We start from the raw sequence: 14,367 nt of genomic DNA, 5'->3' as shown, positions 1-14,367 counted from the left end.
TTCTTCCCCTCCCCCCCACTTCGCGAATTGGCCCAGACGGACAGGAACAGCAGGGTTCTCACAGCTAACGGTTTAATAGGTTCATCTGTTTGGCGAGGTAAGTGGGTGAGTAGACTTATTTTTCCTGTTTCATTCCTGTAGAATTAGATAGCATGCCTACAGGGTTAGTGATTTGTTCAGGGTGTCAGATATGGGAATCCTGGGAGACCTCCAGCCTCCCTGATGGCTACATCTGCGCCAGGTGCACCGAGTTGCAGCTCCTCAGAGACCGTGTTAGGGATCTGGAGCTGCAGCTTGATGACCCACTGCTTATCAGGGAAAGTGAAGAGGTGATAGACAGGTACTACAGGGAGGTAGTCATCCCTAGGCTACAGGGGTCAGAAAACTGAGTCACTGTCAAGAGAGAGAAGGGAGATGCCTGGATAGTGGAGAGCACACCTGTGGCTGTCTCCCTCAGCAACAAATATCTTGTTCTGGATGCTGTTGAGGGGGATGACCTGACAGGGGACGCCCACGGTGACCGGGTCTCTGGCACTGAGCCTGGCGCTGTTGTTCAGGAGAGAAGGAGGGAGAAGAGGAATACAGTAGTCATAGGGGATTCCATAGTCAGGGGAACGGACAGGAGATTCTGTAAGCCTGACAGAGATACCCGCATGGTGTGTTGCCTCCCAGGTGCCAGGGTACGGGATGTCTCAGATCGGGTCCTGAATATTCTGAAGGGGGAGGGTGAGCAGCCAGTTGTCTTGGTACATGTTGGTACCAATGACATAGATAGGACAAAGGAAGAGGTCCTGAAGAGAGATTTCCGGGAGTTAGGAAGGAAACTGAGAAGCAGGACCTCCAGGGTAGTAATCTCGGGATTGCTACCTGTGCCACGTGCTAGCGAGGGCAAGAATAGTAGGATCAGGCAGATGAATGCGTGACTGAGAGACTGGTGCAGGGGGCAGGGCTTCAGATTCTTGGATAATTGGGATCTCTTCTAGGGGAAGTATGACCTGTTCAAAAAGGACAGGTTACACCTGAACCTGAAGGGGACCAATATCCTGGTGGGAAATAGAGCTGTTAGGGAGGGTTTAAACTAATTTGGCAGGGGGATGGGAACCGGAATGACAGAGTGGAGGAAGGGGAAAACAGAAATAAATCTAAGATAGTGAGCAGTAAAGATGTCAGGAAAGACAGGCAGGTGATGGGGCAAATTTGTAGCCATTGGGATGAGCTGCAGTGCAATGAAGTTGCAGTGAAATCAAAGCGAAAAGTATCGAATACTGGTCTTAAGGTGTTGTACTTAAATGCACGCAGCATAAGGAATAAGGTGGATGATCTTGTCGTACAGCTACAGATTGGCAGGTATGATATTGTGGCCGTCACTGAGACCTGGCTAAAGGATGCATGTCTCTGGGAGCTGAACGTCCAAGGATACATGATGTATCGGAAGGATAGGAAGGTAGGCAGAGGGGGAGGCATGGCTTTATTGATAAGAATTGATATTAAATCATTAGAAAGAGGTGATATAGGATCAGAAGGTGCAGAATCTTTATGGGTTGAGCTAAGAAATAGCAAGGCTAAAAGGACCCTGATGGCAGTTATTTATAGGCCTCCAAACAGCTGCAGTGATGTGGACTACAAATTACAACAGGAAATAGAAAAGGCTTGTCAGAAGGGCAGTGTTATGATAATTGTGGGGGATTTTAACATGCAAGTGGATTGGGAAAATCAGGTCAGTACTGGATCTCAAGAGAGAGAAATTGTAGAATGTCTGCGAGATGGCTTTTTAGAACAGCTTGTTGAGCCCACTAGGGGATCGGCTGTACTGGATTGGGTATTGTGTAATGAACCGGAGGTGATTAGAGAGATTGAGGTGAAGGAACCCTTAGGAGGCAGTGATCGTAACATGATTGAGTTCACTGTGAAATTTTTAAAAAGAGAAGCCGAAATCTGATGTGTTGGTATTTCAGTGGAGTAAAGGAAATTACAGTGGCATGAGAGAGGAACTGGCCAAAGTTGACTGGAAGGGGGCACTGGCGGGAAAGACGGCAGAGCAGCAGTGGCTGGAGTTTATGCGAGAAGTGAGGAAGGTGCAAGACAGGTATATTCCAAAAAAGAAGAAATTTTCAAATGGAAAAAGGATGCAACCGTGGTTGACAAGAGAAGTTAAAGCAAAGGAGAGGGCGTAGAAGGAAGCAAAAATTAGTGGGAAGACAGAGGATTGGGAAGTTTTTAAAACCTTACAAAAGGAAACTAAGAAGTTCATTAAGAGGGAAAAGATTAACTATGAAAGGAAGCTAGCAAATAATATCAAAGAGGATACTAAAAGCTTTTTCAAGTATATAAAGAGTAAAAGACAGGTGAGAGTAGATATAGGACCGATAGAAAATGATGCTGGAGAAATTGTAATGGGAGATAAGGAGATGGCGGGGGAACTGAACGAGTATTTTGCATCAGTCTTCACTGAGGAAGACATCAGCAGTATACCGGACACTCAAGGGTGGCAGGGAAGAGAAGTGTGCGCAGTCACAATTACGACAGAGGAAATACTCAGGAAGCTGAATAGTCTGAAGGTAGGTAAATCTCCCGGACCAGATGGAATGCACCCTTGTGTTCTGAAGGAAGTAGCTGTGGAGATTGCGGAGGCACTAGTGATGATCTTTCAAAAGTCGATAGATTCTGGCATGGTTCCGGAGGACTGGAAGATTGCAAATGTCACTCCGCTATTTAAGAAGGGGGCAAGGAAGCAAAAACGAAATTATAGACCAGTTAGCTTGACGTCGGTGGTTGGGAAGTTGTTGGAGTCGATTGTCAAGGATGAGGTTACAGAGTACCTGGAGGCATTTGACAAGATAGGCAGAACTCAGCATGAATTCCTTAAAGGAAAATCCTGCCTGACAAACCTATTACAATTTTTTGAGGAAATTGCCAGTAGGCTAGACAAGGGAGATGCAGTGGATGTTGTATATTTAGATTTTCAGAAGGCCTTTGACAAGGTGCCACACGAGGCTACTTAACAAGATAAGAGCCCATGGAATTATGGGAAAGTTACATACGTGGATAGAGCATTGGCTGAGTGTTAGGAAACAGAGAGTGGGAATAAAGGGATCCTATTCTGGTTGGCTGCCGGTTACCAGTGTTGTTCCACAGGGGTCTGTGTTGGGGCCGCTTCCTTTTACATTGTACATCAACGATTTAGATTGTGGAATAGATGGCTTTGTGGCTAAGTTTGCTGACGATACGAAGATAGGTGGAGGGGCTGGTAGTGCTGAGGAAACGGAGTGTCTGCAGAGGAACTTGGATAGATTGGAAGAATGGGCAAAGAAGTGGCAAGTGAAATACAATGTTGGAAAGTGTATGGTTATGCACTTTGGCAGAAAAAATAAGGGGGCAGACTATTATTTAAATGGGGAAAGAATTCAAAGTTCTGAGATGCAACGGGACTTGGGAGTCTTCGTACAGGATACCCTTAAGGTTAACCGCCAGGTTGAGTCGGTGGTGATGAAGGCGAATGCAATGTTGGCATTCATTTCTAGAGGAATAGAGTATAGGAGCAGGGATGTGATGTTGAGGCTCCATAAGGTGCTGGTGAGACCTCACTTGAAGTACTGTGGGCAGTTTTGGTCTCCTTACTTAAGAAAGGATGTGCTGACGTTGGAGAAGGTACAGAGAAGATTCACTAGAATGATTCCGGGAATGAGAGGGTTAACATGAGGAACTTTTGTCCACTCTTGGACTGTATTCCTTGGAGTTTAGAAGAATGAGGGGAGACCTCATAGAAACATTTTGAATGTTGAAAGGCATGGACAAAGTGGATGTGGCAAAGTTGTTTCCCATGATGGGGGAGTCTAGTACGAGAGGGCATGACTTAAGGATTGAAGGATGCAAAGAAATTTTTTTAGTCAGAGGGTGGTGAATCTATGGAATTTGTTGCCACGGGCAGCAGTGGAGGCCAAGTCATTGGGTGTACTTAAGGCAGAGACTGATAGTTATCTGAGTAGCCAGGGCATCAACGGTTATGGTGAGAAGGCGGGGGAGTGGGACTAAATGGGAGAATGGATCAGCTCATGATAAAATGGTGGAGTAGACTCGATGGGCCAAATGGCCGACTTCTGCTCCTTTGTCTTATGGTCTTATGGACTCACACCACCAAGTTCAACAACAGTCAATACCGCTCAACCATCAGGCCCTTGAATAAAAGGCAATAACTACACTCACTTGCCCATCCATTGAGATGTCCCAACAATCAATGATCTCATTATCTTGTTCTCATTATTTATTGCTATTTATTTATATTTGCATTTGCATGGTTTATTGTTGGCTCCTCTCTGGATAACCTTTCATTGTTCCTGTTATGGTTACTATATAGATTTGCTGAGAATGCCTGCAGGGAAATGAATCTCAGGGTTATAGATGGTGACATACACGTACTTTGCTCACAAATTTACTTTGAACTTGTAAAACGAATAGATAGTGATTAAAAACTGGAATAATGGAGTGTCCACGAACCCTTCAGAAATCTAATGATGGAGGGGGAGAAGCTGTATTTGAATCATTGAGTGTGGGTGTTCCTGAACCACCATCCTGATGGTAATAATGAAAAGAGGGCATGTCCCAAATTGTGGGGGTCCTTAGTGATAGATGTTGCCTTCTTGAGCTTTGAGCTGTGCTGAAATGCATGATCATGAGTGTAGCAAAAGTAAAGCCGTGGGCTCAGCATGCATCCTTGACGTGCGCCTGTGTGGATTGTTAGTGAGGGGGAGAGGTTATCACCGATGCACACTGACTGTGGTCTCCCGATGAGGAAGTCAACGATCCAGTTGCAGAGGGAGGTACAGAAGCCTGGGTTTAGAAGCTCGGCAGGAGGAGAAGATGGCGGCGCGACGCAGGTCGCAGCGGCCACTCCAGTGGTGATGTCTGTTACTTGTCAAGTAGGGTGCCATGCACAATCCTGATTTGATGGAGACGGATGTGAGAGCACGGAGGAACATCTGGTGAAGCTTCTGAAATGCCTGCTTTGCTGCTGCTGTGTGATCCAGAATCTCCGAAGGAGAAGGCCCCGAGTCCTCGGCTTTGCTTGTTGCTTGGCAGCCGTGGCGGGGTCAAAGTGCTCAGCAGAGGATGGTGCTCGGAGAGGCTGTGTCGGAGGGGCTGGTTGGAGGCTCGAAGTTTTTGGATGGACTCGGAGTACACAGCGGTCAGGTGCTTCCAGTGGGAGAGTTCTTCCTTTCTGCCGCCTGCGTGAGATGATGAGTCTATCAGGACTCTGAGACTTTTTTACTATGCCCATGATCTGGTCTTTATCAAATTATGGTATTGCTTTGCACTGTTGTAACTATATGTTATAATTATGTGGTTTTGTCAGTTTTAGTCTTGGTTTGTCCTGTGTTTTTTGTGATATCATTCTGGAGGAACATTGTATCATTTTTTAATGCATGCATTTCTAAATGACAATAAACGAGGACTAAGTGTCCTCATAATCTAATCTAGTTAATCTAATACCAAGGAGGTGGTGGTATTGAACGCCGAGCTGTAATCGATAAACAGCAGCCTGGCGTAGGTACTGCTGTTGTCTATGTGCTCCAAAGTAGAGTGGAAAGCCAATGAGATTGTGTCGACTGTCGACCTGTTTGGGTGGTAGGCAAATTGCAGTGCATCTAGGTCCTTGCTCAGGCGTGAGTTAATTGTAGCCATAACCGACCTCTCAAAGCACGGCATTGGGGTAGATAAGGGTCCTATTGATCAATAAGTCATTGAGGCAGCTCAACCTGTTCTTTTTGGGCACTGGATCGATCGCTGCCCTTTTGAAACAAGCAGGAACCTCAGCCTGCAGCAGTGAGAGATTGAATATGCCCTTGAACACTCTAGCCAGTTGGTTGGCACAGGTTTTCTGTACCCAGCCAGGCAAACCATCAGGGCCAGATGCCTTGAGGGATCACCCTCTAGAAGAATATTCTGATATTGGTCTCCAAGACGGAGATCACAGGATTGCTGGCTGCTGTGAGGATTAATATAGGTGTAGTATTGTTCTCTCTTTCAAAGCATCAAAGCAGGCACAAAAGGCATTTAGCTCATCAGGGAGTTAAGTACCATTGTCATATCCGCTGTTAGGTTTCACCTTGTAGGAAGTAATGGCATGCAAACTCTGCCACAGCTGTCATATATCTCAGAGGTCCCCAACCTTTTTTGCACTGCGGACCAGTTGATTGTTGACAGTATTCTTGCGGACCGGCCGACCGGTGGGGCGGGGGGGGGGGGTTAGGGTTGCCAACGGACAAGAGTAGCAGTCAAATACGTTGCGTTTACCCCGAGAAAGACTACAATGACCAGGAAGCCTTGCGCGGGCACCAGTGCGCATGCGTGCACCTGCCGATTTTTTTTTCTACAAATCGCTTTTGATGATTCTGTTTGGGGGGGTGTTAATCACGACTGGAATATTGGTGATAAGTGGCTAATACACTCAATTTCGTTCTAAAAGGGTTTATCTGACGAGTTTAATATTAAACACACAGCGCATATTTTCCTCGCATGAATATAGTGATAAGACAATTATCAGGGGAGGACAGGGGAGCTTGAAGTAAGTATTGAAAAAACTTCCTGTAGAAGTGGTAGAGGCAGGTTCGATATTATCATTTAAAGGAAAATTGGATAGGTATATGGACAGGAAAGGAATGGAGGGTTATGGGCTGAGTACAGGTCAGTGGGACTAGGTGAGAGTAGCGTTCGGCATGGACTAGAAGGGCAGAGGTGGCCTGTTTCCGTGCTGTAATTGTTATATAGTTATATATGTCACTTATAAGTCAAGAGCATCATAACATTTTAAGTAATGTTTGGATATTAAACACAGAGCACATATTTTCCCCATATGAACATATAAAATCATTGCAACACACCAATATTGCTGAATCAGTGGGAGCCCTGGGCTTGTTTCCCTGCAACAAGACGGTCCTATCGAGGGGTGATGGGAGACAGCGATACTCGAAGGGGGTTCCTTATGTCCAGTCTATTCCGCAACTTAGATTTTGTTGCAGTCATTGCAAAAAACTCTGCTTCACAGAATAATGTTGGAAATGGAAGCAATGTTTTCAGTGCTTTCATGGCTATCTCAGGATATTCAGCCTTGACTTTGATCCAGAATGCCGGCAGAGATGTTATGTCAAACATACTTTTCAGCCCGCCGTCATTTGCAAACTTGAGGATTTGATCTCCTTCCCGCACTGACATGGATGACGCGTGGGTAATGACCTCGCGTGCGTTCAAGCTCAACAGTGGGCGTGACAGGGAATGAGGAAAGGTGCAGCTGACTCCTATCGCCAAATCATATCGCTTCCTCGCGGCCCGGTAGCACATGCTTTGTGGCCCGCTACCAGTCCGCGGCCCGGTGGTTGGGACCGCTGATATATCTGATTTTGGGAGCCCATAGGACTCTGGATTGCCAGTCTTGAAAGCCACAGATCTAGCCCTTAGCAGACTGTGAAACTCCTGATTCATTCCTGTTCATATAATGTTTACAGACTTGTATCTCAGCTGGAGCTCTTTGAATTGTTTGGCCCACACCTTCCTAACCTTTTCTCTGCATTTATCCATCTGAATGTCTTTTAAGCATTGTAACTATACCTGCCTCTACTTCACCCTCTGGCAGCTCGTTCCAAACATCTGGCAGCCTCTGGGTGAAAGCAATGCCATCAGTTCACCTTTATAAATCTATCCCATCTAGCTTTAAGCTCCTCTACCGCGGAAAAAGGTTGTGATCATTTGCATCATCTACACCCCACAGGATTTTATAATATCTCTATAAGGTCACCCCTCCTCCTTCCTTTCCATAAGACCATAATACGATAAGATATAGGAGCAGGATTTGGCCCACCTTGTCTGCTCTACCATTTCATCATGGCTGATCCAACTTTTCCTTTCAGCCCCAGTCTCCTGCCTTCTCCCAGTATCCCTTCATGCCCTGACTAATCAACAATCCATCAAACTCTGCCTTAAATATACAAAGACTTGGCCTCCACAGCTTCCTGTGGCAATGAATTCCACAGGTTCACCACTCTCTGGCTAAATAAATTCCTCCTCATCTCCATTCTAAAAGGATGACCCTCTATTCTGAGGCTATGTCCTCTGGTCTTGGACTCTCCCACCACTGGAAACATCCCCTCCACATCCACTCTGTCAAGGCCTTTCACCATATGATAAGTTTCAATTAGGTCACCCCTCATTCTTTAGAATTCTAGTGAATACAGGCCCAGAGCCATCAAATGCTTTTCATAAGACAAACCATTCAATCTTGGAATCATTTTCGTGAACCCCCTTTGAACCCTCTCCAGTTTCAGAATGTCCTTTCTAACATAGGGGGCCTAAACCTGCTCACAATACAAGTAAGCCCTCACCAGTGCTTTATAAAGTCTCAACATTACATTCTTGCTTTCATATTCTAGTCCTTAGGATATGAATGCTAACATTGTATTTGCCTTCCTCACCACAGACTTAACCTGCAAATTAACCTTTAGGGAATCCTGCACAAAGTCTCCCAAATCCTTTTGTACCTCAATTTTTTGTATTTTCTCTCCGTTTAGAAAATAGTCAATGTTTTAATTTCCTCTACCAAAGTACATGAGCATACACTTCCCAACACTGTGTTCAATCTGCCACTTCTTTGCCCATCGTCCTAATCTGTCTAAGTCTTTCTGTAACCTCTCTACTTCCTCAAATTTACCTGCCCCTTCACCTTTCTTCATCTCATCTACAAAGCCATCAATTCTGTCATCCAAGTCATTGACATACAACGTAAAAAGAATCAGTCCCAACACAGACCCCTGTGAAACGCCGCTAGTCACCGGCAGCCGACCAGAAAAGGCTTCCTTTATTTCCACTCTTTGCCTCCTGCCACTGCTTTATCTATGTTGGTATCTTTCCTGTAATACCATGAGCTCTTTACTTGTTAAGCATCTCATGTGTGGCACCTTGTCAAGAGCCTTCTGAAAATCCAAGTACACAACATCAATCGATTCTCATTCGTCTATCCTGCTGGTTATCTCTTCAAAGAATTTCAACAAATTTGTCAGAGAAGATTTTCCCTTGAGGAAATCATGCTGACTACGGCCTATTTTATCATGTGCCTCCAAGTACTCTGACTTCACATCCTTAACAATCAACTCCAACATCTTTCCAACCACTGAAGTCAGACTAACTGGCCCAATTTCTTTCCTCTGGCTCTCTTTCTTCTTGAAGAGTGGAGTGACATTGGCAATTTTCCAGTCTTCCAGAACTATTCCAGGATCTAGTGATTTTTGAAGGATTATTACTAATGCCTCCACAATCTTGTCATCCATGTCTTTCAGAACCCTGGGGTGTACACCATCTGGTCCAGGTGACTTACCTAGCTTCAGACCATTCTGTTTCCCAAGAACCTTCTCTCTAGTAATGGTAACTTCACACACTTCATGACCCCGTCACCTAGAACTTCCACCATACTGCTAGTGTCTTCCACAGTGAAGACTGATGCAAAATACTTATTCAGTTCATCTGCCATTTCCTTGTCCCCCATTACTACCTCTCCAGCATTGTTTTTCAATGATCCGATATCCACTCTCACCTCTCTTTTACATTTTGTCTATCAGAAGGATCTTCTGGTACCCTCTTTAATATAATTGATGAGCTTACTTTTATATTCCATCTTTACCTTCTAATTGACTTTTTAGTTGCTTTCTGTTGCTTTTTAAAAGGTTCCCAATCCTCTAACTTCACACTATTTTTTGCTCTATTATATTCCCTTTCTTTGGCTTTTATGTTGGTTTTGACTTATCGTTAGCCACGGTTGTGCCAACTTGCCTTTAGAGTACTTCTTCCTCTTGAGGGTGAATATATCCTGTGCCTTCTGAATTACTGCCAGAAATTTCAGCCATTGCTACTTTGCTGTCATCGCAGTCAGTGTTCTTTTTCAATCAATTCTGGCCACCTCCTCTGTCAGCCTCTGTAATTCTCTTTACTCCACTGTAATACTGATACATCTGATTTTAACTTCTCCTTCTCAAATTTCAGGATGAATTTGGTCATATTATGATCACTTCCCCCTAAGGGTTCTTTTACTTTAAGCTCTCTAATCAATTCCAGTTCATTGCACAACACTCAATCCAGAATTGCTGATCTCCTAGTGGGTTCAACTACGAGCTACTCTAAAAAGCCATTTCATAGGTGAACGGGGTCTTTCTTTTTGTTAGATTTAAAATGGCATCGTTGTTATGTTAATCTGGGGAATGCGGCTTTGTTGTGTTAAACGCTGAAGAGAGTTTGCGCTAGCAGCTTGTTTTACTTTAGAGTGAGATAGCAGCATTCTATTAGCCAATGGGTGGTTATGTATCGTTTTGTTTTCGGATACCATGCTGTATGATATGACTGTGGATTGAGTTTTGGCGGGGAGTCGGAGGAGAGACGAGGAGGACGGTGGACGGGTTTTGGGGGGGAGTCGGCGGAGAGACGGGGAGTCGAAGGAGAGACGAGGAGGACGGTGGACGGGGTTTTTGGCGGGGAGTCGGAGGAGAGACGGGGAGGACGGTGGACGGGGTTTTGGCGGGGAGTCGGAGGAGAGACGAGGAGTCGGGGGAGAGATGGGGGGTCGGAGGAGAGACAGGGAGGACGGTGGACGGGTTTTGGTGCGGAGTCGGAGGAGAGACGAGGAGGACGGTGGACGTGCGGGGGTTTTTGGCGGGGAGTCGGAGGAGAGACGAGGACGGCGGACGGGGTTTTGGCGAGGAGTCGGAGGAGAGATGGGGAGTCGGAGGAGAGACGGGGAGGACGGCGGACGTGCGGAAAGGCTCCGTTTGATCACTCCGGGTGGTCCCGAGCCGTGAGTTGACAGGATTCGGGTGGTCATCCAGATTCAATTGAGCTCCAACGGTAGCGCGCGAAGATCTTGGACTTTGATAAGTGTTGGCGCCTTTTTTTTTCATTACTTTCCTCTCTCTATCAAATTCATATTAATGTCATAGAATTAGTAATATCTATAAAGTGTACTTGTTAAAATTTACTGGGTGTGCTGGCTGATGATTGATGTTTGGGATTGATTTGGGCTGCGACTGACCCTGAGGGGAGTGTTGAAGCAGGTGTTGGGCGGGATTTCCCCTAGACATATACGAGCCAATATAACGGAACGTTACATAGGCATTCCAGAAATTCTCCCTCTTGGGATCCAGCACCAACCTGATTTTCCCAATCTACCTGCGTATTGAAATGCCCCATGAAAATTGTAACATTGCCCTTTTGCCATGTATTTTCTGTCTCCCATTGTAATTTGTAGCTAACATCCTTACTACTGCTTGGGGGTTCTGTATACAACTCCCATCAGGGTCGTTTTACCCTTGGAGTTCCTTAGCTCTACCATCAATGATTCAACACCTTCCAACCCTATGACACTTCTATCTAATGATCTGACTTCTTTTTTTTTACCCACAAAGCAGCGCCACCACTGCCTTCCTGCCTGTCTTTTTGATACAATGTGTATCCTTGGACATTAGCTCTCAGCAATGATCTTCTTTCAGCACTGATTCAGTGATGCCTCATCATACATGCCAATCTGTAACTGTGCTACGAGTTCATCTTCCTTATTTTGAATACTGCATGCATTCAAATATAATACCTTTAGTCCTGTATTCTTCCTTTTCGATTTTGTCCACCTTTTACATTGCAACTCATCCTGTTGACTGCAATTTTGCCCTATCATCAACCTCTCCTTGCTAGAAGTCTCACTACACATTGCCTGTTTGTAAACCAGCTACCTCATCCTCAGCACTATCACTCCGCTTCCCATCCCCCTGCCAAATTAGTTTAAACTGTCCCAAACAACTCGAGCCGACTTGCCCACAAGGATATTGGACCCCCTCGGGTTCAAGTGTAATCCATTCCTTTTGTACAGTTCGTAACTTCCCCAGAAGAGATCCCTGTGCCCCTGCCCCCTGCACCAGTTCCTCAGCCACACCTGCAAAATTATCTTATTTTTACCCTCATCGGCACATGGCACAGACAGCAATCCAGAGATTACTACACTGAAGGTCCTGTTTTTCAGCTATCTACCTAACTCCCTAAAATATCTCTTCCGGACCTCCTTACCTTGTCTACCCTATGTCATTGGTGCCAATATGTACCAAAACTTCTGGCGGCTCACCCTCGCCCTGAGAATGCCATAGACATGATCAGAGACATCCCTGATCCTGGCACCTAAGGGGCAACATACCATATGGGTATCTCTATTGCACTCACAGAATCTCATTTCTGTACCTCTGACTATGGAATCTCTATTCACACTGCAGTCCCCTTCACCTTTCTGTTCTTCCGAGCCACAGCACCAGACTCAGTGCCAGAGACCCGGTCTCTGTGGCTTGCCCCAGTAGGCCATCCCCCTCAATAGTATCTAAAGTTGTATACGTATTATTGAGGGGAACAGCCATAGGAATACTCGGCACTGGCTGTGCATTTCTCCTCCTCCTCCTGACCGTCACCCAGTTACCTGTCTCCTGCAGCCTGGGGTGACTAACTCCTTGTAGCTTCTGTCTTTCCCCTCCTCATTCTCCCGTATGAGTCAATGGTCACTGAGCTGGTGCAGATGTGTTTATCCAGGAGACTGGAGGTCTCCCAGACTTCCCACATCCCAAACACAGTACAAAACACAGCCCCTGGAGCCACTTCCACTACACTGCTCTGCCCTAAAAGATGAGCAATGAACAAATAAGAACAGAAAGAGAAGAACATATCAAATACTTTACCCTCACCCAAGCCTGATCTCACCTCAGCCACTTTAAACACTGACCTACTCACAAGAATGGCTGCTCTAGTTGCACGTGAGCTATTTTTATTGGCTCTTTTTAGTGAATCTCTTTTTGCTGATTGGCTGCTCTTCAGCTCAAAGAAACTGCCGTGAAGCTCGGCCTTTTAACTCTCAGTCACCATCCTGTTTGAAAGGTAGCTCTTTTCACGCACCACTGACGTTCCAAAGAGATTATTCCCGGTGCAATTCCTTGAGCCACTCTTCCATCTCCATTAACTACTGGAGAAAAAAAAAGACCCAGCCTATCCAGTCTCTCCTTATAAGTCCTCCAGTCCAGTCAATACCCATGTGAATCTTTTCTGTACCCACTCCTGCATGATGACAAGTCTCCTATAGCTATGTGACCATACTGCATGCAACACTTGGGACGTACCTCCCCAACATCTTGCACTGTTGTAACATGACATTTCAGCTTGTTGTCAATGCCCTGACCGATGAAAGCAAGCATACCATCCTGCCTATCTGTGTCACAGGTAGATAACATGGCTGAGCAGCAGTTCTCTTTTAACAAACCCAAAGCAAAATGAGATGTCATGATCAGAAAGGGTAAGACAAGGGAATAATCACCAGTCCTTGTAGGAGGGATCAGAAGTGGAAAGAGTGAGCAATTTCAAGTTCCTGGGTGTCAATATCTCTGAGGATCCTTTCTGAGCTCAACATAAGGATGCCTCAAAAAGGCGGCATCCGTCATTAAGGACCCCCATCAAGCAGGTCATGCCTTGTTCCCATTGTTACCTTCGGGGAGGAGGTTCAGAAGCCCGAAGGCACACACTCAACAATTCAGGAACAGCTACTTCCCCTGTGCCATACAATTTCTGAATGGACATTGAACCTGTGAACACCACCTCACCACTTTATTTTTGAACTACTAATTTAATTTAACTATTTAATATATATTTATACTTGCTGTAATTCACATTTTTTCTTTTACGTATTGCATTGTGCTGCTGCCACAAAGACGACAAATTTCGCGACATATGCCAGTGATATTAAACATGATTCTGATGAAGGGTCTCACCCCGAAACGTTGACTCTTTTCTCCTCTCCATTGATGCTGCCGGACCTGTTGAGTTCCTCCGTCATTTTGTGTGTGTTGCCATACCTCCTAATTCTGGTTTGAGAAAACATGGCATGTCAATGTAAAGGTTGTGATGCTGTCCAATGGGAATTGCGTGATCTTTAATACATTAATTTTGCATTCTCCCCTCTCGTTCTGCAGCCCTTCCTGCCTCTTATAAACCTGGTTTGTTCACCGGATGTAAGAACATTTCTGTGCAGTGCCTTTGTGCCAGCCTGCACAGAAGAACGCCAGATTGCCCCACCTTGTCGAGAGCTTTGTGAGAAAGTTCTTAAGGACTGTGAAAAACTGATGGAGACATTTGGGATCTCGTGGCCGGAGGAACTGCAATGTGATCGGTATGAAGAATTGCATTAGTACCTGACCCACGTTAGTGGGTGATGGATATCTCTCTCACGTTGGCAGGGAGGGTGGGGGTGGTGCGGGGTGTGATGGTGGAAATTATGGGTATCTCTCTCACTGTGGGAGGAGAGTGGAAAGACGGATA

General features: G+C 45.5%; 1 protein-coding gene across 4 annotated transcripts in view; it reads left to right on the top strand.

The window, feature by feature from the left end:
- Positions 1-14,367, top strand: part of LOC134350052 (frizzled-6-like) — an 81,825-nt gene that overhangs the window by 42,194 nt on the left and 25,264 nt on the right. For all 4 annotated transcript variants that reach the window (XM_063054975.1, XM_063054969.1, XM_063054991.1 and 1 more), the window contains exon 3: positions 14,022-14,218. In XM_063054975.1, coding sequence (XP_062911045.1) covers positions 14,022-14,218 — 197 coding nt within the window. The remainder of the gene's footprint in view (positions 1-14,021; positions 14,219-14,367) is intronic.

This window comes from Mobula hypostoma, chromosome 1, assembly GCF_963921235.1.
Source record: "Mobula hypostoma chromosome 1, sMobHyp1.1, whole genome shotgun sequence".
Taxonomy (NCBI): Eukaryota; Metazoa; Chordata; class Chondrichthyes; order Myliobatiformes; family Myliobatidae; genus Mobula; species Mobula hypostoma.
This window is presented reverse-complemented; position numbering and strand designations above follow the sequence as displayed.